Genomic DNA, 25211 nt, shown 5'->3' with positions numbered 1-25211 from the left:
GTAAAAGTTCCATTCTCTTCATATGGTGATGGAGTCTGCGGTGTAAGACCAGTGGAGGAGCATGTACTGACTGTGTTTTGAACAGATGACTTGTTGAATTCTGTTACGTGCACAGACTCTGGTTTCAAAGCTTGGTTTTTTTGAGACAGTCCTTCATTGGAAAATTAAACAAAAAGCTCAAGAGTTCTGAGAAAACAGAACTGGCTAGGATCAGTTAAAAACACAGGACACCGATCATATGACCAGAGGTGTGACCAGAGCTGTCCAAGCTCAGTTTACCAGATGGCAGAATTGAACATGGCTGCAAGCTGTTGGTTTTAAAACAATGACACGCTGCAAAGAGGAAATACTTAATTCTGGGAGCTGGCCATTGGCAAATACAACTTGCCGCAGGTGACCTAAAGAGCTTCTGGTGGAACTACTCCATCAAGACTGTCATGAGCAGGATGGGGGTCGTTCAAGAGGCAACAAGACCAAAAGGGTGCAATGCTTGCTATTGATAAGACATTACTTCCATATTGGCATTATGGAGGATAGGAGTTGGAAATCTACCTGAAGAAGTTCATGGTTTTGAGTAACTTTGTGACCGTTTGGCGCCGTCTTTGCTGAGAAGACTGCCCAGTAAATCTGAGAGATCTATCTTTGTTGCATCTGATAATTAATGTGTAGTTAGGTCATATTTAATTTATGTTGATTTTGGTTTGAGTGTTCAAGTAAAATTTATAAAAGTGAAATTTTGTCCATTTGTTTTTTTTTCTTAATTGGGGTCGGTTGGCAGATTCAATTATTTTGATTTGTTGCTCTCCACAGGGATCATAACAATGGAGGATTTAAAAAACAGCCAGCAGTAGTACTGTGGAGCCAGGAGTAGCACTATTGCTTCTTCTAGCTATACGTGAAAGTTTAAAAAAAAATGTACTTATTATTGGTGGCCACATGTTAGGCCACATATAACGTAAGAAAACCAAAGCAAAACAAGCCCGTTTATTCTGAACAGGCCAGACCACTTTCTGTAAGGGTTTCTAAAAAAGGCATTAGGCCTCTCATTAACATATTCTTGGGGCTTACTGTCTGTTTTAGACAGAGGAATGCAATATGTTGTCAGACGTATTTTATGCATCTTTGGGGCAGACGTGAAAAGACTCCATAGCAATACTTAAAGAAGCGCAAATGCCCTAGCCAATATTTATTCCCCCAACCAACAACAGCAAAACAGATTATCTGGTCATTGTCTCACTGTTGTGTGCGGGACTTTGCTCGGTACAAACTGGCTTCCACGTTCCTATAGTACAACAGTGATTACACTTCAAAAGTGGTTAATTTTCTGTAAAGTGCTTTGGGATGTCCTGAGGTCATGAAAGACACTATATAAATGAAAGTTCCTTCTTTCTTTAACACTTCTGTTTTATTTCCTTGCACTTTTAGAGAAAGGGCAAATCTTTCCGTGACTGTAGAAAATGAGAAGAATGAAGTTATAGCTCATGCTGACTTCTTAGATTATCCAAATATTGAGACTGTTGAACAAGACAACTGGGAACCCTGGCTGCATTCATATGGTCACAGTTCAAAATGCACAGTGAGTTGAAATCAGAAATTACTCAATATTTCCGAAGACTTTGACAAAGTGTTGTTATCATTACAATAAATCTGTTTCCTGTTAAAGTTTTCATTGGCCTGGATTTTGTGGTCAGCGGCGAAGCAGGGGTGCTCACCACTGACCTTGAAGAAGCTGTCCACCAAGATCTAGTGATCACTGTGGTGTGGTTTTCCTCTCTCCCGATAGTAGTTTAAATCTGGCGCCAAGGCAAGGAGATGTCTTAGTGGGCAGCAGCAGTGATGTCAGCTTGCAGGTAAACAGCCAATCATATTGAAGTATTCACACACAGCAAACCAAGCAGCTAAAAGCAATTAATATCTTTCACTTTTAGTTTAAATTTTCAGATAGCAAAATAAATGGTTATGATCGTATTAATAGAGAAGCCAAAATAAAGATTAATAAACTTGAAAGAAAAATATATGTTTTTAAATATGTGGATTTTTTAATCATTATGGAGAAATTAAATAAATTCAAATTACCTTTCCTCAGGACCATTGAGGGTGTTTAGTGGCAGACATTTAAGGAGATATTTCATAACTCTCAACAAAGCTATATTCCATTGAGGAAGAAAGACTGCGCCAGAAGGATGCACCATCCATGGCTAACTAAGGACGTTAAGGGGGGTAACAAATTGAAAGAAAAGACGTACAATGCTGCAAAGATTAGTGATAGGCCAGAGGATTGGAAAAAATTTCGAAACCAACAAAGGATGACTAAAAAATAAGGGAGAAATTGGAGTATGAGAGAAAACTAGCAAGAAATATAAAAACAGACGGTAAAAGCTTCTACAAATATATAAAAAGGGAAAGAGCAGCTAAAGTGAGCATTGGTCCCTTAGAGGATGAGGCTGAGGAATTAATAATGGGAAGCGAGGAAATAGCAGAGCCTCTGAGCAAGTATTTTGTATCTATCTTCACAGTAGAAGACACAAAAAGCATCCCAAGAATAGTAGAAAATCAGGAGGCAAAAGAGTAAGGTGGAACTTACAATAATCACTATCACTAGAGATAAAGTAACGGGTGTACTAATAGAACTAAAGGCTGACAAGTCCCCTGGACCTGATGGCCTACATCTGAGGGTCTTAAAGGAAATGGCTGCAGAGGTAGTGGATGCATTGGTTGTAATCTTCCAAAATTCCCTAGATTCTGGAAAGGTCTCAGCGAATTGGAAAACTGCAAATGTAAACATGTCTGTTCAAGAAAGGAGGGAGACAGAAAGCAAGAAACTATAGACCAGTTAGCCTAATGTCTGTCATTGGGAAAATGCTAGAATCCATTATTAAGAGGTAGTAGCAGGATATCCAGAAAATCACAATACAATCAGGCAGAATCAACATGGTTTTGTTCATTGTTGATAAACAATACAGCCATGCTAAGGTTGTTGTCAATCCACAAGAGAACTTAAGAGTAGTTTATAAAAATGACATATCCTTTCACTGTTCCTGAAGCTCCATCACTCTTACACCTCCCTCCCCCAATCATTTTTCTGCCTCACCCCTCCTTCCCCCCCCCACTGCTGCAACCCACCACTGAAGCATTTCCAAGAGATTACAGTTTTTTAAATAAAAAAAGTAATTAAAATACTTTAAGTCTAAAGAGGTGTATTCAAAATAGAATCTACACAATTTACTTAAAGCTCAAAGCCATTTCCTTGCTCCTGGAATTTACGATCCTCCTTTCTCTCTCCATCCTACCTCTGAAGTGCCTCTCCTTCTTTGATCCTTTCTTCTTCTCCCTGCTTTCCCTCTCTTTTTTTCCTTCTTCATCTTTCTAATGGCTTTGCCCCTCCTTACCCCTGCCTTACTCTTCCTTGCCCTGCTTCCCTTCTTTCTTTACCCCTCCTCCTTGTCCCCTCCTTTCCCATTTCCTGCCTCTTCTTCCTTTCTCCTTTCCCCTCTGTCTCCCCAACCTGCTGTCTCCTCTTCCCTCTGATTCACTTCCTTCCTCTTGTCTCCTCATTTCTCTTTTCTCTCCCCTTCTACCTCTTCCTCTCCTTTCGTTTCTTCTACTTTTAACCACCTGCTTAACCCCTGTATCCTCTCTTCTCCTTCTGTGCTCCCCTCCCTCTTGGTTTTGCCATCTTGACCTCCTTTCTCTCTTCCTTCTTTTTTCTCACTTCTCATTTCTCTTGCCCCTTCTTTCTCATCGTCTTTACCCTCCCCTCATCCTCATCCTTCTTTTCTATTCCCTCCACCCCTTCTACTCCACAATTGTAATATAACAAATATTGTGTAGTGGAAAAGCTGTGACTTTCACTTTAATTTGTGACTGGTGTTATGGCCGAGGCTGGAGGAGTGCACTGTCTTTCTCTAGTTCCACTTCTCCATGGGTCACAACATATATTTAAATGTTTTACCCAGTTACTGATATAGCCAATTATATACTTCATCTATTTTAGTTTCAGACTAAAATCCACCAACCAGGTTTCTTTAATAAACAACAAAATGATTAATTTATTATAAAACAAGACTTATTCAATAAAGATGCAAAGCTTATTAACACACAGATTGAAATATGTTAGTTCCCTTCTAAATAACCCAACACACACACACACACAACACTGGTTTAAAAAAAATAAAGAAATTTTCTTTGCAGAAATCACTTTACACAAAAGACAAAAAAAATACTTTGGCCAAATACTTGTTAATTCTTGAGAAAAATGATAAGATATGGCCCTTTGGTCTGGTGTCCAGGTACACATAGATGACTGTCACTGGGATCTTTCTGGAGCAGCTGTCTTCAGGCGATGTCGAGGATTAGTCTGGCAGGCTTTTCAGGAGAAATGCTGCATCCATTTCTCCAGTTCTCACACTGGATTCTCAGGATTTCTCAAAGAGTCATAATCATAGAGTCATAGAGTTGTTCGGCACAGAAACAGGCCCTTCGGCCCATCGTGTCTGTGCCTGTCATCAAGCACCTATCTATTCTAATCCCATTTTCCAGCACTTGGCCTGTAGCCTTGTATGCTCTGGCATTTCAAGTGCTCATCTAAATACTTCTTAAATGTTGTGATGGTTCCTGCCTCTACCAGGCCTTCAGGTAGTGTGTTCCAGATTTCAACCACCCTCTGGGTGAAAAATATTTTCCTCAAATCCCCTCTAAACCTCCTGTCCCTTACCTTAGATCTGTTCCCCCTGGTTATTGATTCCTCCGCTGAGGGAAAAAGTTTCTTCCTATCTATCCTATCAATGCCCCTCATAATTTTCTGTACCTCAATCAGGTCCCTCCTCAACCTTCTCTGCTCTAAGGAAAACAACTCTAGCCTATCCATTCTCTCTTCAGGGCTGAAATGCTCCAGCCAAGCATCATCCTGGTGAATCTCCTCTGCACCCTTTCCAGGCTTACACCCCAACTGACATTCAAGCAATATCCAAAAATGAAACTAAAACTCATGAGCCATAAACCCAGACATAGGAACACAGGAGCAGGAGTAGGCCATTCAGCCCATGGAACCTGCCCCACCATTCAATATGATCATGGCTGATCATCCACTTCAATGCCTTTTTCCCACACTATCCTCATATCCCCTTATGTCATTGGTATTTAGAAATCTGTCAATCTCTGCTTTAAACATACTCAATGATTGAGCTTATACAGCCCTCTGGGGTAGGGAATTCCAAAGATTCACAACCCTCTGAGTAAAGAAATTTCTCCTCATCCCTGTCCTAAGTGGCTTCCCCCTTATTTTGAAATTGTGTCCCCTGGTTCTAGACTCCCCAACCCAGGGGAAACATCTTGGCTATATCTACCCTGTCTATCCCTTTAAGTATTTTGTAGGTTTCAATGAGATCACCTCTTATTCTTTGAAACTCTAGAGAATCCAGGCCCAGTTTCCCCAAACTCTCTTCATAGGACAGTCCTGCCATCCTGGGAACAAATCTGGTGAACTTTTGATGCACTCCCTCTATGGCAATAATATCATTCGTAAGGTAAGGGGACCAAAACCGCACACAGTACTCCAGGTGCGGTCTAACCAAGTTTCTATGCAATTGAAGCAAGACTTCAAGACTTCACTACTCCTGTATTCGAATTCTCTTGCGATAAAGGCTAACATACCAAGAGCCTTCTTAATTTCTTGCTGCACCTGCATGTTAGCTTTCAGTGACTTATTGATGAGGACACCCAGGTCCCTTTGTACATCTAAACTTTCTAATCTCTTAGCATTTAAGGAATACTCTGCACATCTGTTCCTCCTATCAAAGTGGGTAACCTCACATTTTTCCACATTATATTCCATCTGCCACATTCTTGCCCACTCACTAAGTCTGTCCAAATCTCCTTGAAGCCGCTTTGCATCTTCCTCACAACACACATTCCCACCTAGTTTTGTGTCATCCGTGAACTTGGAAATACTACATTGGTCCCCACATCCAAATCATTGATATATATTATGAACTGCTGGGGTCCAAGCACTGATCCCTGCAGTACTCCGCTAGTCACAGCCTGCCAACGCAAGAATGACCTGTTTATTCCTACTGTCTGCTTTCTGCCTGTTAAGCAATCCTTAATCAGTGGCCATCTATTCCATGTGCTTTAATTTTGCTAACCAACATCTTGTGGGGGACTTTACCAAAAGCCTTCAGAAAATCCAAGTATCCCACGTCCACCGATACTCCTTTATCAATTCTGTTAGTAACATCTTCAAAAAACTCCAACAGGTTCGTCAAACATGATTTCCCATTCATAAATCCATGTTGACTATGCCCAATCAGATCATTATTATTTAAGTGTCTATTTATCACATCCTTTAGAATAGATTCTAGCATTTTTCCAACGACTGATGTAAGGCTAACAGGTCTGTAATTCCCTGTTTTCTCTCTCCCTCCCTTCTTAAATAGTGGGGTGACATTTGCTACCTTCCAATCTGCAGGAACCACTCCAGAATCTATAGAATTTTGGAAGATGGTCACCAATGCATCCACTATCTCCATAGCTACCTCTTTCAACACTCTGGGATGTAGAATATCAGGTCCTGGGGACTTATCAACCTTCAGCCCCATTAATTTCTCCAATACAACTTTCTAACAAACTAATTTCCTTCAATTCCTAATTCTCCCTAATCCCTTGGATCTCTAATTCTGGGAGATTTCTTGTATCTTCCTCAGTGAAGACAGACACAAAGTAGTCATTTAGCTTCTCTGCCATTTCTCTATTCCCCATTATAAATTCTCCTGACTCTGCCTGTAATGGATCCACATTTGTCCTAGTTCCCTTTTTACGTACCTATAAAAGCTTTTACAGTCCATTTTTATATTTTTTGCTGTCTTATATTCATTTTCTATTCTCCCTTTCTTTATCAGTTTCTTTGTCCTTCTTTTCTGTACTCTAAAATCCTCCCAATCCTTAAATTTACTGCTATTTCTGGCAACTTTATAGGCCTTTTCTTTTAATCTTATCCAATCCTTAACTTCCTTTGTTATCCACGGTTGATTGCCTTTACTTTTGGAGTTTTTGTGCCTTGAAGGAATGTATAGTTGCTGTAAACTGTGTAATATTTCTTTGAAGACCGTCCATTGCCTATGTACTGTCATACCTTTTTTATGTATTTTCCCAATCCACCTCAGCCAATTTTCCCCTGAAACCTTCATGATTTCCTTTGTTCAAATTTAACACCTAGCTTTAGATTGAACTACCTCACTTTCAAACATAATGTACAATTCTATCATATTATGGCCACTCATCCCTAAAGGTTCTTTTACAACAAGATAATTAATTAGTCCTTTCTCATTACATAGTACTAGATCTAAAATAGCCTGTTCTCTAGTCAGTTCCTCAACATACTGCTCTAGAAAACCATCCCTAACACACTCCAGAAACTCGTCCTCCACAATATTAGTGCTCATTAGGTTTACCCAGTCTATATGCAGATTGAAGTCACCCATGATTACTGTATTACCCATGCCACATGCTTCTCTAATCTCCTGATTAATACCATGTCCCACACTACCACGACTATTTGGTGGCCTATAAACAACTCCTACCAATGTTTGCTGCCCCTTGCGATTTCCGAGCTCCACCCAAACAGATTCCACATTTTGTTCTTCCAGTCTGAGATCCTCCCTTACTAATGTAGTGATCCCATCCCTTATTATCAGCGCAACACCACCTCCTTTTCCTTTTTGCCTGTCCTTCCTAAATGTCGACTATGCTTGAATATTCCATTCCCAGTCTTGGTCACCCTGTAGCCACGTTTCTGTTATGGCAATTAGATCATACCCATTTACCTCTATTTGGGCCTTTAAATCGTCTACCTTGTTGTGAATGCTGAATGCACTCAGGTAGAGTGCCCTTAACCTTGTCTTCTTGACATTCTGCATTCTAAGCCTAGTTGATACTCGCCTTTGTTTAGCCTGCCTTCTAATGTTACTTGTTACTTTTCTACCCCCTGCTAACAGCTTTACTTCCTTCCAATTTGAGCTAACGCGCAGGCTCCCAACCCCCGACAAGCTAATTTAAACCCTCCCCAGCAGCACTCGCAAATTTCCCTGCGAGGATGTTAGTTCTGGTCCTGTTAAGGTGTAGCCCATCCATCTTGTACAGGTCCCACATGCCCCAGAACCAGTCCCAATGCCTCAAAAATCTGATGCCCTCCCTCCTACACCAATTCTCCAGCCATGTGTTCAATCAATCAATCCTCCTATTCCTATGCTTACTAGCATGTGGCACTGGGAGTGATCCTGAGATTACTGCTTTGGACATCTTGCTTTTTAATTTCCTTCCTAACTCCCTAAAATCTGCTTTCAAGACCTTATCGCTCTTCCTATTTATTTCATTAGTACTAATTTGGACCACGACCTCTGGCTTTTCACCCTTTCCCAGAAGGAGGTCCTGCAGCCGCTCTCTGACATCCTTGACCCTGGCACCAGGGAGGCAACACACCATCCTGGGATCACGTTTACAGCCGTAGAAATGCCTGTCTGATCCCCGACTATCGAATCCCCTATCACTATTTCTCTTCCATTCTTCTTCCTCCCCTCCTGTGCAGCTGAGCCACCTGTGGTGCCACGGAATTTGCTCTAGCTGCACTCCCCCGAGGAACCGTCGCTCTCACCAGTATCCAAAATGGAAAACTGATTAGCAAGCATGATAGGCTCAGGGAACTCCTGCACTGCCTGTCTGGTTCTCTTAGACTACCTGATGGTCACCCATTCCCTCTCTACCTGTATGCTGCTTACCTGCAGTGTGACCACCTCCCTAAACGTACTATCCACGTAGTCCTCCACCTCGCGGATGCATAACAGTGACTCCAGCCGCCACTCGAGTTCTGAAACCCGGAGCCCAAGCTTCTGCAGCTGGTGACACTTCCTGCAGATGTGTTCGTCTAGGACACGTGGTGCGTCCATGACCTCCCACATACTACAGGACGTACATTCCACTTGGCCGAGCTGACCCTCCATAACGTAACTTTAAAAACTTTTTATTACAATGAGAAGTAAAATAACTTACCAGTTATTCACCAATCAGCTTCTTCCCCTGTACTGAAGAGAGAGGCAGCTGCTGGAGGCTGAAAAAAGTAGAAGAATGAAAGGAGCCCCTTCCTCATGCACCAAATTCCCACTTTACACTCTCTTCACTCACATTTATTTTTTTCTCAATTTATAGTTCCCATCCTTACCAAACTCCCTCAATTACCAAACTCCCTTCTTCATACTCGGTGCTCTCCAACAGCACTCAATGCATCCAGCAGCACTGAGAGTCCCCTGAATTTATTCTCTGAAAACAATGCTGTGTCAGCTCTGCTAGAGCTCAGAAACCAGTTTAAACTAGCTACCTGATTAACTAGCTACTGGTTGGAGTCATACCTAGCACAAAGGAAGATGGTTGTGGTTGTTCGAGGTCAATCTTCTGAGCTCCAGGACATCACTGCCGGAGTTCCTCAGGGTAGTGTCCTAGGTCCAACAATCTTCAGCTGCTTCATCAATGACCTTCCTTCAATCATTAGGTCAGAAGTGGGGATTTTCGCTGATGATTGCACTATGTTCAGCACCATTTGCGACTCCTCAGATACTGAAGCAGTCCGTTAGAAATGCAGCAAGACCTGGACAATATCCAGATTTGGGCTGATAAGTGGCAAGTAACACTTGAGCCACACAACTGCCAGGCAATGACCATCTCCAACAAGAGCGAATCTAACCATCTCCCCTTGACATTCAATGACACTACCATCGCTGAATCCCCCACTATCAACATCCTAGGGGCTATCATTGACCAAAAACTGAACTGGAGTAGCCATATAAATACCATGGCTACAAGAGCAGGTCAGAGGCTAGGAATCCTGCAGCGATTAACTCACCTCCTGACTCCCCAAAGCCTGTCCACCATCTACAAGGCACAAGTCAGGAGGGTGATGGAATACTCTCCACTTGCCTGGATGGGTGCAGCTCCAACAACACTCAAGCAGCTCGACACCATCCAGGACAAAGCAGCCCGCTTGATTGGCACCCCATCCACAAACATTCACTCCCTCCACCACCGACGCACAGTGGCAGCAGTATGTACCATCTGCAAGATGCACTGCAGCAACGCAACAAGGCTCCTTAGACAGCACCTTCCAAACCCGTGACCTTTACCAACTAGAAGGACAAGGGCAGCAAATGCTTGGGAACACCACCAACTGCAAGTTCCCCTCCAAGTCACACACCATCCTGACTTGGAACTATATCGCTGTTCCTTCACTGTCGCTGGGTCAAAATCCTGGAACTCCCTTCCTAACAGCACTGTGGGTGTGCCTACCTCACATGGACTGCAGCGGTTCAAGAAGGCAGCTCGGCACCACCTTCTCAAGGGCAATTAGGGATGGGTAATAAATGCTGGCCTAGCCACCGACACGCACATTCCATGAATGAATAAAAAGAAGATACTCACAGAATGTTTGTATACCCCTGTTTAAAACTGCAAGAAACCTAATTTTCCTATTAACTGAACAGGAATTTCAATTAATTGCTAGATGTAAACAAAACAAAACAAAAACTAGTCTTGAGAGATTAACCCTTAAAATCCATTCACTTACCAAACTTCACACTCTTCACACTCAGTGCAGCCATGTGACTTCTCTAAGTCCAAGCAATTCCATAGTCCATAAGGCTCCGGCTGTTTACTTAGCTTAAGACATGTGACTTCCAGTAAGTGTTTGTTTTTAAACGAAGTCCCAAATGTCCTTCCAGTGACCCTTAAAAAAAAAAACAAGTCTGACATCTCCTCACAGTCATTTAAACACATGTCCTCAAAAATTATTCATAATGGAAGCACCTTGATAACACATTGATTTGTGTGTTATGTAGCCAGGCATGAGAAGAGAAATGTTATCTTTCATTGGTTTCTTGTACATTGTTGAACCCTTTTTAAATTGTGCTAAAAGGGGTTTCTTCTGAAAACAATTAAATTCATGTGTCCTCTGGAATCTATTTATGTATGCATTATAGACTACATTTTGGAGACTGGATAAGTATGACAAAGTAACACTCTATATTGCTTTCTCTAAGTGTTTTAGATTTTTTCTAGCTGATTTATGTTTACATACAACCTATATGTTTTAAATTTTGGCAGCCTTTGAACACTCTTTTTATGCATTTGCTTGTGGCAAAACCGGAGTTTGCATTTGGTTGTGCTAAAGAGATTGTCAGGTAGGTCGTGTATTAGACATTATTTCTTATCTATAGATAATGTGTACATTCCACTACAAAAAAAAACTTTTCAAAGCTGTAGAGTCATCTGTTACTTTGAAAGTTGTTGATAAGATAGATCCTACCTCTGGGATGGTTTGGAGCAGATAATAGTTGATTGAGGGGTGGCAGATTTGACGTGCAGACAGATGGGGTCACATCAAAAATGAAAGGCAAGGGGAATATGTGAGGTATCTCAGAGATAGACTTTGAGAGATGAAGGGAAAGTGGGGAAATGATCTGTCTATTCAAAACCACATTATTATTTTCAAAATTCTAACATTATGTCACTTAATATTCAGTAATAACCTATGATTCTTAACAATTCTGCTCGATGAAATAGTACCCTTAAAAAGGATAAAATGGCATTGCACAAATTGCTTAAAAGAGGAATATTTATTGTTTAAACTATTCCCCCAGTACTTATGTGAATGTATGGAATTGAAATATTCAGTAAAACCTTGAACCTCCTAACCTCACAGAGACCTGCAATTTTTGGTCTTTTTTTCCTTCAGGTCATTTGGGTGATAGCACTAATGTGGAAAAGCCAACTGCAGTCCAAGTGGCTCCAATTTAATGGTGTTGGCAACATTTAGCCAGCCTGACAACTGCTCTAGAGATATCCCAACTGAAAAAGAAACAGACTATTGGAAATGCATGCACCAGCCTTGGTGGCTTGGGTTCAGCTCCCATCTAGTCTGAAGTTGCAGCCTGCTTGACATGAATATTGCTCTAATGGTCATCCCTCTGAGTCTCCAGAATAGGTTGGAGGGAGGGAGACCTGAAATGTGGATCTCTGCTAGACATTGGGGAGTATACTTCAAGCAAAATAATACTTCCCTTATGATTTCTCCATTTGTTCTTTTAATTTTTGTATTCATTTATGGAATACTGCAGTCCTTTTAACACTATGTTTGAGTGTATGTAAGCGTTTAAAATTGAGGTTGGAGAAAGATGAACTAAGTAGCATTTTGCCATATTAACTGATTAGGATGTACTGTGCTAGTTTTAATGTGTATATGATTTACCAATTTTAGTTTCATGAAGACTTTTTTGCATTTAGATAAAAGTTCCAGGTGTAATTATTTGATTACTTGCCATTTCTGCAGATTTTTCATCAAGATTATGGCAGATGATTGAGATAGCCCCTGTGGAAATAATAGCGATTATGTACGATGTTGTACTGTGTAAATTACATTTATTGATTGTTGTTTTTGTGCTTCATGAACCAATGTCAGAATATGTAATTACAAAAAATATTAATTTATTTCCAATACTGCGAAAGGTCTGTCTTTGCTGCCGTCCGAGAGCTGCACTATATAATCCTTTCTGCTCAAAAGAAAGTCGTGCTAGGTAAAAAGATTATTTTATGAATTGTAAGCGGTCCCATTATTCATTTTCAGAAATTTGCTATTTTTAAAATTTAGTCAGTCAAATAAATCCAATAATTATTTCTGTCTTACTTTCACCTCAGATCTTGCTGTATCTGTCCTGTTTGCACCAATGCCGGTATTTAAGAAGATGGATGGTGTGCAGTATTCGGCCTTCATCTGTTATAGAAAAGATTATGTTCCAGTGTTACATATTCGAAAGGCCAGGTAATGGAGCTACTGATGGATACCTCCCCTGCATGAATTGCTTTTTTTCAATGACTTTCTTAAAGATATTAGGATTTGAACCTACTTGCACTTTGAACTAACAACAAGGTAGAAGAATAAACATGCATTTTATGATGCCTTTCACATTCTCAAGACACCCCAAAACAATTTATACTCAGTAAATCTCTTTTGAAGTGTAGCCACAGTTGTTATGTAGGCAAACATAGCAGCTAATTTGTGCACAGCAAAATCTAACAGAAAGGAATGAGGTAAGTGACCAGTCATTCTGTTGCGTTGGTGTTAGAGCGATAAATGTTGACTAGCACCCTGTGAGAACTCCCCATAATTCCATGGGATCCTTTATGTCCACCTGAACAAGCAAACTGGGCCTCAATTTAATTTCTCATCCAAAGACCGACTCCTCCAATAATGCAGCTCTCATTCAGTACTGCACTAAAGTGTTAACCTAGATTACGTGCCCAAGTCTTGGAGTGGGGCTTGAATCCCCCACATTCTAAGGTGAGAGTGCTATCTCTGAGTCAGCTACAACAAACAAAATTAATGATTAGCTTTCATATCTTGGTGAATTTTGGTGAATATCTTGGATTTAAAATAATCACTTAAAGTAGGTGTGTGTATGTATGCTGGGGAAAGGGATGGAAGGTCACTGGAATGGTGTTTGTAGAGTGGTCGGAGATCAATTTTCTATTAATTCTCAAAACCAAGAATTCCAGATCCTAGCTGGGCCAGAGGAGAAGAAGCTCAGGTATTTTCTCCTGAAGAATCAGAACATATTGATGGGAAAGTCCTCCCACTTCATATTCAGCTGGCTTATGAGTTACATTTGTAGAGAACAGGCATCAAGTCACCTGCCTACATCATGACTGCATAAGATTATGCGATAATGGTATAGAAAAATAACTTTTTTTATCATTAAAGGAGAAGCAAAGGAAAATAAATTCTGAGTTTGATAGGTCATAAACTTCCAGTGATCCCAAACCAGTGAAGCATAAAAAAACTGCCTGGTTTTCAGTGTTTATTTCTCAGATTTTATATTTGGCATTCTCAAGGCAAAATGTTATAATAATTTCATGTGACATGGCAAACAGCTATTATGTGAGTTTCTCGATGATTAATGAGTAAAATTGAATACAACCATTATCAGGGACAAAATAAACTTTCATTTGGAAAGGCATGGGTTAATCAAGGAGAGCCAACATGGATTTATTTCAGGCAAGTTGTGTATGACTCACTTGATTGAATTCTTTGATGAGGTAACAGAGAAGGTTGATCAAGGTACTGCAGTAAATTTATATATGGACTTTTGGAAGGAATTCAACAAAGTGCTGTACAGGAGGTTTAAAATGGGCAGAATAATAGCAGATGGAGTTCAATGCAGAGATGTATGAAGTGATGCACTTTGGGAGGACAAATATGGAAAGACAGTATGATTTTGAAAATTGTAAATGAGAAGAGAGACCTTGGTTTCCGTATGTACAAATTCTTAAAGATGACAGGGCAAGTTGATAAGGGAGTTAAAAAAGCATATGAGTTACATGGGTTTATAAATAAAGGAATAGAATATAAAAGCAAAGAGATCATGCTAGAACTTTACAAGTCACTGGTTGGGCCTCAGCTGGGGTATTGTGAACAACAGGGGGCATAGATTTAAGGTAAGGGGCAGGAGGTTTAGAGGGGATTTGAGGAAAAAATCTTCACCCAGCGGGTGGTTGGAATCTGGAACGCACTGCCTGAAGAGGTGGTGGAGGCAGGAACCCTCACAACATTTAAGAGGTATTTAGATGAACACTTGAAACGCCAAAGCATACAAGGCTGCGGGCCAAGTGCAGGAATATGGGATTAGAATAGTTGGGTGCACAGACATGATGGGCCGAAGGACCTGTTTCTGTGCTGTTTAGCTCTATGACTCTAAATCGCGGCGCAGTGGTTAGCACCGCAGCCTCACAGCTCCAGCGACCCGGGTTCAATTCTGGGTACTGCCTGTGCGGAGTTTGCAAGTTCTCCCTGTAACCGCGTGGGTTTTCGCCGGGTGCTCCGGTTTCCTCCCACAGCCAAAGACTTGTAGGTTGATAGGTAAATTGGCCATTATAAATTGCCCCTAGTATAGGTAAGTGGTAGGGGAATAAAGGGACAGGTGGGGATGTGGTAGGAATATGGGATTAGTGTAGGATTAGTATAAATGGGTGGTTGATGGTCGGCACAGACTCGGTGGGCTGAAGGGCCTGTTTCAGTGCTGTATCTCTAAATAAATAAATAAATAAATTCTGGCATCACACTTCTGGAAAGATGCAAAGGCCTTAGAAAAGGTGCAGAGGAGGATAACCAGGATGTTACCAGAGATGAGCAACTTCAGTTATGAGATGTTGGAAAAGTTACAATTGTTCTTCTTGCAACAGAGAACGTTAAGAGGCGACCTAATAGAAGTTTTCAATTTGATGAGAGGTTTTGAGTCAATAACAGAGGCCATATATTTAAAACCAATGGCAAAAGATCTAGCGGGGAGATAAAGAGAAATGTTTTCACTCAGAGCATTTTCGGGATTGGGAATGCTGTACCTGAATTCCATAAATAATTTAAAAAGGGAGTTTAACAGTTACTTGAGGATGAGGAACATTCAGGGTTATGGCCAAAATCTATGACATAACAACTATAATGCTAAAAAGGTAAATAGCAATCAGTGATTGGTGTATCAATGGAGCGTACAGGTATCTTGTTGAAATTAATGAAATTAATGTTTGTGCATTAAATCCTGTTGGGAGAATGATAACATTGGCACCTTGAATTCAAATGAAATTAATTTTCAAATCCCTCCAAGGCCTCACTCCTCCCTATATCTGTAATTTCCTCTAGCCCAACAACCATCCAACTTATCTGTGCTCCTCTAATTCTGGCCTCTTGAACATCCCCAGTTTTAATCACTCCACCGTTAGTGGTCATGCCTTAGGCTGCCAAGGCCCTAAGCTCTGGCATTCCCTCTCTAACCCTTTCCACCTCTCTACTACTCTTTCCTCCTTACAAAGCTCCTTACAATCTACCATCGTGGTCATCGGCCCTGTGATGAAAACCACACCTGCCAAGAATGAGGCATATTAATTTCATCATATGGAACATTAATTTTAAACTCTTACTGGACTGAAAACATGCCTGCACCTGCATTCTAACAGGACAGTGGCTGGAAACATTTGCATTCTAAGAGACAGTTGCCTGGAGAAGACAATGCAACTGCTCCCTGATTCACTTAACCAAATGGATTTTGATCACAAAACATTGACTGTGTGAAAGCCAGCATTTCAGCCCCCTACTGAGGATGTCTACTAGGATTGAAATAAATCCACTAAAGTAGCCGGGCAGGTTGTCCTGAAAAAAAAAAAGCTAATCACATGACTGGTCTGCTGGCCCAGGTTTGGTTTGAATTGTGTTCACAGAACAGTTTGGGTCAGACTACAATTTGAAGACAAGAGAAGGAAGGTCTCGCTGTCTCTCTCTGTCTCTCTCAAAAAGAAGAGACTGCAACTGGATTTCCAGAAGACAGAAAACCATCAAAACAAGTTTAAAAGAGTGCACTGGGCCCCAACGAGATGGCAAGATTTAACTGCAACCCAAAGACTTTACATCGAACTCAAAAGACAGTAAATGAACTCCAGCTATTGCTTCAAACCTTTCCACTTGATTCTTTCTCCTTTTCTGTCTCTATCCACGTGTGTGTTCATCATATATGCATGCTAGCGCGATTGTGTTGCGTATTCGTAGTAGTTTTAACTGAATTAGAGTTTTAAGGTTAATAAACTTAAACCTTTCTTGTTTAAATCTAAGAAAATCTGTCTGGTTGATTTCTTTGCCATTACAATTGGAGAGCAATGAACAAGGATTCACTGAGGGGAAGGTAAAAACAAGGTGTTTTAAAAATTAAACTCTGTTACGGCCAAACCAGGAAAAGGCTGAGAGGGAACCCCTAGACCCCTTTCTCACCTGGTCATAACAGGCCCTACTATCTCTTTATTCAGCTCAGTGCCAGATTTTGTTTTATATTGCTTCTGTGAAGCACCTTCGGACATTTTATTACATAATCGGTGCTATATAAACACAAGTTGTTGTTACTGCAACTTGAAGCAATCATCACAAGAAGTGGGTCCATCATATAGGCGTCATTCATCACTGAAATTACTAACCATCTTAGAAGGTGATGGGTTAAAGTTTATGATCAGCATACTGATCTTGATGCCTCCAATTAATTTCATCCAGTCTCAGCTGTCTGCAGTCATCTGCCTGCAGTCTGTGATACTGTCAAATCACAATTCTTTTTTGTCTTTCCATATATAGCATGCTTCTAAGAAACTTTGACATGGAAAACTAGATTAAGCCTTGACAGTATAGTGCCCGATTTTAATTCTATTGTTACGGATGTGTGGTAAGGGGTGTGGGCGGTTGCCACTGTTTAACTTCCAACTGATTGCAGTCATTTTTTGTTTAAAATGATGAGTTTGCCCCTGAGCATTTTTTGGGGTCAAATAAACAGACAAATGACAGGTTTTCTCATAGTTTAAGTCTTGCTGCAATTTTACAGATCCTTGGTGAGGCCGCACCTGGAGTAATGTGTATAGTTTTGGCCTCCTTACTTGCCATAGAGGGAGTGCAATGAAGGTTCACCAGACTGATCCTTGAGATGGCAGAATTGTCCTATGAGGAGAGATTGAGAAGGCTGGGTTTATATTCTCTAGAGTTTTGAAGAATGAGAGGTAACCTCATTGAAGCATACATAATTCTTACAGGGCTCGACAGGGTGGATGCAGGAAGGCTATTTCCCTTGGCTGTGGGGGTCTAGAATCAGGAGACACAGTATCAGAATTAGGATTAAGATGAGGAGGAATTTCTTCACACAATTGGTGGTGAATCTTTAGAATTCTCTATCCCAGAGGGCTGTGGAGGTTCAGTTATTGAGTACATTCAAGACAAAGATCAATAGATTTCGAGATATTAAAGATATCAAGGGATGTGGGGAAGTGCAGGAAAATGGCATTGAGGTAGAAGATCAGCCATGATCCAGTTGAATGGTGGAACAGGCTCAACGGGCCGAATGACCAACTCCTGCTTCTATTTCCTGTGTTCCTATTTGACAAAAGATAGCTATTTTTACACGATTCCCAAAATGGTCGCAACCTCACTCATACAAGCATTCACTCACCACCACATACTCAAGAATAGATAGCTAGATATTAAAAAAAAGAAAAAAGGGTAGGCTGTAGTTCAAAGTGAGGTAGGTGTCTGTGGTTTATGATAAACCTTTTAAATCTTCTTGGAAGGACAGTCTCTTTTAAAAGGTGCAGGCCTGGGTGTTTGCAGTCTTGAACTTGTTAAGGTGTTGTAGATTTCTGGTGGTTAAGACTTCAGACTGGAAGTGGTGGCCACTTTCAGTTCTCTGCTGCAGCAAATTGAAGTGTAGAATTAGCAGCAGGGCTTCTTCTTTGTTTAAGATGGTTCTCTTTCCATAGCCTTTCGCTGGACTGCTTTCTGTGATGTGTTGTGATATCCCCTCACTCTCAAGAGGGCTACCTTTTAAGGTCAAAATCCATCAAATTAGAGTTTATATTAGTTGACTCATGGCCTTCTCCCCTGGTGTGACCGCACAATGGTCTTGGATGTGGAATCTTTGGATATCTATTGATGTCTGGATGGTTACAATTCTGTTATGATGTGGCTACTTCACACCTTCTTTGTCTCAGAAGAAACCCATTCAATTCAGGAATGTCTCTTGATCGTTTCAGGATGGGTGTAGTTGACACCTCTTAGTCTAGAATGTATCCGTTTGTCCTTTCAAGATAGTGAGACAGTTTTTGAATACATAGGTCAGTCATCTGACCTTCTTTGCAGCACATTGTCCATTTTTTTAAAGGAAAAGTCAATATCAAAGCATCCACATTGAATAAAGTTTGCATCTTAAAAGTTAGGAATATGATCTGTCTTTACTGGGCATAGCATGCCCCCGCCGCATGGAAAAAAAGTGGAATCTTGACTACCTTTTTTACACTGTTTTCAGAATAAAATAAGAGAAACATGAACCCACATTCTGCACCCACTCTGACATCCATACCTCAATCTTACAACTGCTACAGCTGGCATTGTCTTTAACAGCCATTTCCCATTCAGGTTTGAGTTTCTCATCACCTTTTTTTGGATGAGGCACAATTATAATTGAATTTATTTTGAACATTGAGGTTTAGCCCAGACAGGCTTCTATTTAGAAAACCTGGTGCCTTCTATCCATTTCCCACTCATAAATCCCAGTTATGTGGTGTCGAACAAAGTTGGATTTCTCTAGCATCTGTTTGCAGTCCTTTGGCAATTTTAATACCAACAGACATGTGGCTTTTGGTGAGTTTTGGGCTAAGTGGAAACTTGAGTTGGACTCTTGAGACCTTGGAGGGATCGAATTTCACAGGCTGCAGTAGAGACATCTTTTCTGTTCCAAGATTTGTAATATGCACATTTCCATTACTGCATTGTTCCTGGCTGTTGTCTGTTTTCACTGCCTGTACAGGCCTTAACCCCTTAACTGCTGCTTCCACAACACATGGATTTAATAGTTCATGTTCTGGCACATTGATAATTCTTATCTCTAGGGCGACAGTGGGTGGTAAACTATTTTATAGCCCCTGTGAAGTAAAGGCCTGCTCGGATATAAAATTGAAACCTGACCCGGACCCGACCCGACCAGATCCAACCTGACCCGGGCCCGAGTCCTTCAATTTTTTTCCGCACCTGACGTGACCCGACTACTGTAATAAAGTTAATGATGTCAAACAGGTTATTGTGCTCTACCTTGTCCAAATGTTGTGATCCTGTTCATCCGTTCCAAGCCCGAATGCTGGACTTGGCAGAGAGACCCGACCTGAACCCGACACATGTCGTCGGGTCCAGTCGGATTCGGGTCAGGTAGCCACGCTTTACTGTGAGGTATCTGGGTCCTCCTTTTGCACTTTGTCCTTAGTGGGTTCTGAATCTAATTTGCTGGGTTTGGTTAACTTTGGATTTAGAACCTGACTGATTCTTCAGTGGGCAAATCCACACTGACCTTACTTCTGTTTTTCTTGTGGCTTTCACAAGTGCTGTTTACCTTAGGGCATATTACCTTCCATTTTTCCTTTTCTTTGGGGGTGGGTTTTCCCCAACTTATCTGTCTCATGTCCTCTCGAACACTACTGCTCACATGTGGCTGTCCAGCTTCTGCTGTATGCCCCTGTAGCACCTCAGCTAGGTGAGGCATCTCCCTCACTTTTGGTTTCACTGTTTGGGAACTTTCCTTGTCCCTCTTTAAATCTTTAAAGAAGGTTTCTGCTAGCTATACCTCTGGCGTATTCCCTTCAACTTCTGCTGTTTTTATCTCAGCTCTTTTACCTTCCTCTTCCTGTATCCTGTCCTCATTAAATTCTACTGGCTTTCCTTTAGCCTCTTTAATCTTTACCGGCCTTTTCGCCCACTGTGGGATTTTTGGGACTTTCTTAACCCTCTGCAGCTGCACAGAATTTTGCTTGTTCTCCTCCATTTCCCCAATCTCTGTAGACTGTTCTGGACCCTCTGGAAACAATAACTTGCTCCCTGCCAAGTCATTGCCCAGCAATAGGTCGACCCCCTGCATTGGTAAACTCCAAATGACCCTGACCATCACCACCCCGGTGACCAACCTACTCTGTAGGTAAACCTTAACTAAGGGAACCTTCAAGCATTTGCCAGTAAGCCCTTTTGTCAACACCACAGTATTTGATCCCTTTGGAATGCTGACAGGAGAGGGGAAGGGAAGATGTGTTTGGTGCTGGCATCACGCTGGAGGTGACAGAAATGGCAGAGGATGATCCTTTGGATGTGGAGGCTGGTGGGATGGAAAGTGAGGACATGGGGAACCCTGTCGCAGTTCTGGGAGGGAGGTGAAGGAGTGACGGCAGAAGTGTGGGAAATGGGTTGGACACAGTTGAGATCCCTGTCAACCATAGTGGGGGGAGGGGTGGGAATCCTCAGTTGAGGAAAAAGAAAGACATGTCAGAAGCGCTGTTGTGGAAGGTTGCATCATCAGAACAGATTTTTAAAAATTCATTCATGGGATGTGGGCGTCGCTGTCTAGGCCAGCATTTATTGCCCATCCCTAATTGTCCTTGAGAAGGTGGTGGTGAGCTGCCTACTTGAACCGCTGCAGTCCATTTGGGGTAGGTAGGGAGTTCCAGGATTTTGACCAAGCGACAGTGAAGGAATGGCAATATAGTTCCGAGTCAGGACGGTGTGTGACTTGGAGGGGAACTTGCAGGTGGTGGTGTTCCCATGCATTTGCTGCCCTTGTCCTTCTAGTTAGTAGAGGTCACGGGTTTGGAAGGTGCTGTCTAAGGAGCCTTGGTGCATTGCTGTAGTGCATCTTGTAGATGGTACACACTGCTGCCACTGTGTGTCGGTGGTGGAGGGAGTGAATGTTTGTAGATGGGGTGCCAATCAAGCGGGCTGCTTTGTCCTGGATGGTGTCGAGCTGCTTGAGTGTTGTTGGAGCTGCACCCATCCAGGCAAGTGGAGAGTATTTCATCACACTCCTGAATTGTGCCTTGTAGATGGTGGACCTGCTTTGGGGAGTCAGGAGGTGAGCTATTCTGACCTGCTTTTTTAGCCATGGTATTTATATGGCAACTCCAGTTCAGTTTCTGGTCAATGGTAGCCCCTAGGATGTTGATAGTGGGGAATTCAGCGATGGTAATGCCGTTGAATGTCAAGGGGAGATGGTTAGATTCTCTCTTATTGGAGACAGTCATTGCCTGGCACTTGTGTGGCATGAATGTTACTTGCCACTTATCAGCCCAAGCCTGGATATTGTCCAGGTCTTGCTGCATTTCTACACGGACTGCTTCAGTATCTGAGGAGTCGCGAATGGTGCTGAACATTGTGCAATCATCAGCGAACATCCCGACTTCTGACCTTATGATTGAAGAAAGGTCATTGATGAAGCAGCTGAAGATGGTTGGGCCTAGGACACTACCCTGAGGAACTCCTGCAGTGATGTCCTGGAGCTCAGATGATTGACCTCCAACAACCACAACCATCTTCCTTTGCGCTCGGCATGACTCCAGCCAGTGGAGGGTTTCCCCCCGGATTCCCATTGACCTCAGTTTTGCTAGGGCTCCTTGATGCCATACTCGGTCAATTGCTGCCTTGATGTCAAGGGCAGTCGCTCTCATCTCACCTCTTGAATTCAGCTCATTTGTCCATGTTTGAACCAAGGCTGTAATGAGGTCAGGAGCTGAGTGGCCCTGGCGGAACCCAAACTGAGCATCACTGAGCAAGTTATTGCTAAGCAATTGTCGCTTGATGACGCCTTCCATCACTTTACTGATGATTGAGAGTAGGCTGATGGGGCGGTAATTGGCCGGGTTGGACTTGTCCTGATTTTTGTGTACAGGACATACCTGGGCAATTTTCCACATTGCAGGGTAGATGCCAGTGTTGTAGCTGTACTGGAACAGCTTGGCTAGGGGCGCGGCAAGTTCTGGAGCACAGATCTTCAGTACTATTGCCGGAATGTTGTCAGGGCCCATTGCTTTTGCAGTATCCAATGCCTTCAGTCGTTCCTTGATATCACTCGGAGTGAATCGAAATGGCTGACGTCTGGCATCTGTGATGCTGGGGACTTCAGGAGGAGGCTGAGATGGATCATCAACTTGGCACTTCTGGCTGAAGATTGTTGCAAATGCTTCAGCCTTATCTTTCGCACTGATGTGCTGGGCTCCCCCATCATTGAGGATGGGGATATTTGTGGAGCCATCTCCTCCAGTTAGTTGTTTAATTGTCCACCACCATTCACGGCTAGATGTGGCAGGACTGCAGAGCTTAGATCTCATCCGTTGGTTATGGGATCGCTTAGCTCTGTCTATCGCATGTTGCTTACGCAGTTTGGCACGCAGATAGTCCTGTGTTGTAGCTTCACCAAGTTGACACCTCATTTTGAAGTATGCCTGGTGCTGCTCCTGGCATGCCCTCCTGAACTCTTCATTGAACCAGGGTTGGTCTCCTGGCTTGATGGTAATGGTAGAGTGGGGGATATGCCGGGCCATGAGGTTACAGATTGTGGTTGAGTACAATTCTGCTTCTGCTGATGGCCCACAGCGCCTCATGGATGCCCAGTTTTGTATTGCTAGATCTGTTCGAAATCTATCCCATTTAGCACAGTGGTAGAGCCACACAACACGCTGGAGGGTATCCTCAGTGTGAAGGCAGGACTTCGTACACCTACCAATACTATCATGGACAGATGCATCTGCGGCAGGCAGATTGGTGAGGACGAGGTCAAGTATGTTTTCCCCTCTTGTTGGTTTCCTCACCTGCCGCATACCCAGTCTAGCAGATATGTCCTTTAGGATTCAGCCAGCTCGGTCAGTAGTGGTGCTACCCAGCCACTCTTGAAGTCATTGAAGTCCCCCACCCAGAGTACATTTTGTGCCCTCGCCACCCTCAGTGCTTCCTCCAAGTGCTGTTCAACATGGAGGAGTACTGACTCATCAGCTGAGGGAGGGCGGTAGGTGGTAATCAGCAGGAGGTTTCCTTGCCCATGTTTGGTCTGATGCCAAGAGACTTCATGGGGTCCAGAGTCGATGTTCAGGACTCCCAGGGCAACTCCCTCCCAACTGTATACCACTGTGCCGGTGGGACAGGACATACCCGGGGATGGTGATGGCAGTGTCTGGGACATTGTCTGTAAGGTATGATTTCGTGAGTATGACTGTGTCAGGCTGTTGCTTGACAAGTCTGTGGGACAGCGCTCCCAACTTTGGTACAAGACCCCAGATGTTAGTAAGGAGGACTTTGCAGGGTCGACAGGGCTGAGTTTGCCATTGTCGTTGCCGGTGCCTAGGTCGATGCCGGGTGGTCCGTCCAGTTTCATTCCTTTTTATTGACTTTGTAGCGGTTAGATACAACTGAGTGGCTTGCTAGGCTATTTCAGAGGGCATGTAAGAGTCAATCACATTGCTGTGGGTCTGGAGTCACATGTAGGCCAGACCAGGTAAGGACAGCAGGTTTCCTTCCCTAAAGGACATGAGTGAACCAGATGGGTTTTTACAACAATCGACAATGGTTTCATGGCCATCATTAGACTAGCTTTTAATTCCAGATTTATTAATTGAATTTAAATTCCACCTTCTGCTGTGGTGGGATTTGAACCCATGTCCCCAGAGCAATACCCTGGGTCTCTGGGTTACTAGTCCAGTGACAATACCACTACGCCACCGCCTCCCGAAACATCAGAGATGGAGAAACTGGGAGAATGGGATGGAGTCCTTACAGGAAACAGGGTGTGAGGAAGTATAGTCAAGGTAGCCGTGGGAGTCGGTGGGCTTATAATGAATATTAGTGGACAGCCTATCCCCAGAGATGGAGACAGAGAAGTCAAGGAAGGGAAGTGTTGGAAATAGACCATGTAAAGGTGAGAAAAGGGTGGAAATTAGAAGCAAAGTTGATGAAATTTTCCAGTTTGGGGTGAGAGCAGGAAGTGACATCGATACAGTCATCAATGTACTGGAAAAAGAGGTGAGTGAGGGTTCCTGAGTAGGATTGGAACAAGCAATGCTCGACATATCCCACAAAAAGACAGGCATAACTGGGACCCGTGCAGGTACCCATAGCAATACCTTTTATTTAAAGGAAGCGAGTGGAGTTGAAGGAGAAGTTGTTCAATGTGAGAACAAGTTCAGCCAGGCTGGGGAGGGTGGTGGTGGATGGGGACTGGTTGGGCCTCTGTTCAAGGAAGAAGCGGAGAGTCCTCAGACCGTCCTGGTGGGGAATGGAGGTGTAGAGAGATTGGACATCCATAGTGAAGAAGAGGCGGTTAGGAACAGGAAACTGAAATTGTCGGAATGACGTAGGGCGTCAGAAAAGTCACGGATGTAGGCGGGAAGAGACTGGACCAGGGGAGAAAAGATAGGGTCAAGATAGGAAGAAGTAAGTTCAGTGGGGCAGGAACAGTCTAAAAAGATGGGATCTGCCAGGACATTCCTGTTTGTGGATTTTGGGAAGGAGGTAAAAGCGGGCTGTCCGGGGTTGTGGGACTATGAGGTTGGAAGCTGTAGAGAGAAGATCTCCGGAGGAGATGAGGTCAGTAGCAGTCCTGGAGACAGTGGCTTGATGTTGGGTGGTGGGGTTATGGTCCGAGGAAGATGGGAAGAAGTGTTTGAGAGTTGGCGCTCAGCCTCTGCAAGGTAGAGGTCCAAACTTTTTAGTATGACTTTACTGGGAACGATATAGCTTGGGAGGTAAGTTTGAAGCAGTTTGCTTGCGCTGAATTTCTGGTTATTAGTTAGGCTGAATGATGTGA

At 42.7% G+C, this 25211-nt stretch overlaps 1 protein-coding gene across 6 annotated transcripts in view; it reads left to right on the top strand.

Moving 5' to 3' along the window:
* cfap61 (cilia and flagella associated protein 61) overlaps positions 1-25211 on the top strand; it is a 271251-nt gene that overhangs the window by 12181 nt on the left and 233859 nt on the right. For 5 of the 6 annotated variants that reach the window (XM_068044406.1, XM_068044407.1, XM_068044405.1 and 2 more), the window contains exons 3-6: positions 1426-1576; positions 11143-11219; positions 12544-12611; positions 12733-12856. In XM_068044406.1, coding sequence (XP_067900507.1) covers positions 1426-1576; positions 11143-11219; positions 12544-12611; positions 12733-12856 — 420 coding nt within the window. Of the gene's footprint in view, positions 1-1425; positions 1577-11142; positions 11220-12543; positions 12635-12732; positions 12857-25211 lie in introns of those variants that run through there. The other variant, XM_068044409.1, reaches the window with a different exon arrangement.

The sequence above is a fragment of the Heterodontus francisci genome, chromosome 13, assembly GCF_036365525.1.
Source record: "Heterodontus francisci isolate sHetFra1 chromosome 13, sHetFra1.hap1, whole genome shotgun sequence".
In the NCBI taxonomy this organism is placed as follows: domain Eukaryota; kingdom Metazoa; phylum Chordata; class Chondrichthyes; order Heterodontiformes; family Heterodontidae; genus Heterodontus; species Heterodontus francisci.
The sequence above is the reverse complement of the archived record's forward strand: the minus strand, read 5'-3'. Positions and strand labels throughout refer to the sequence as shown.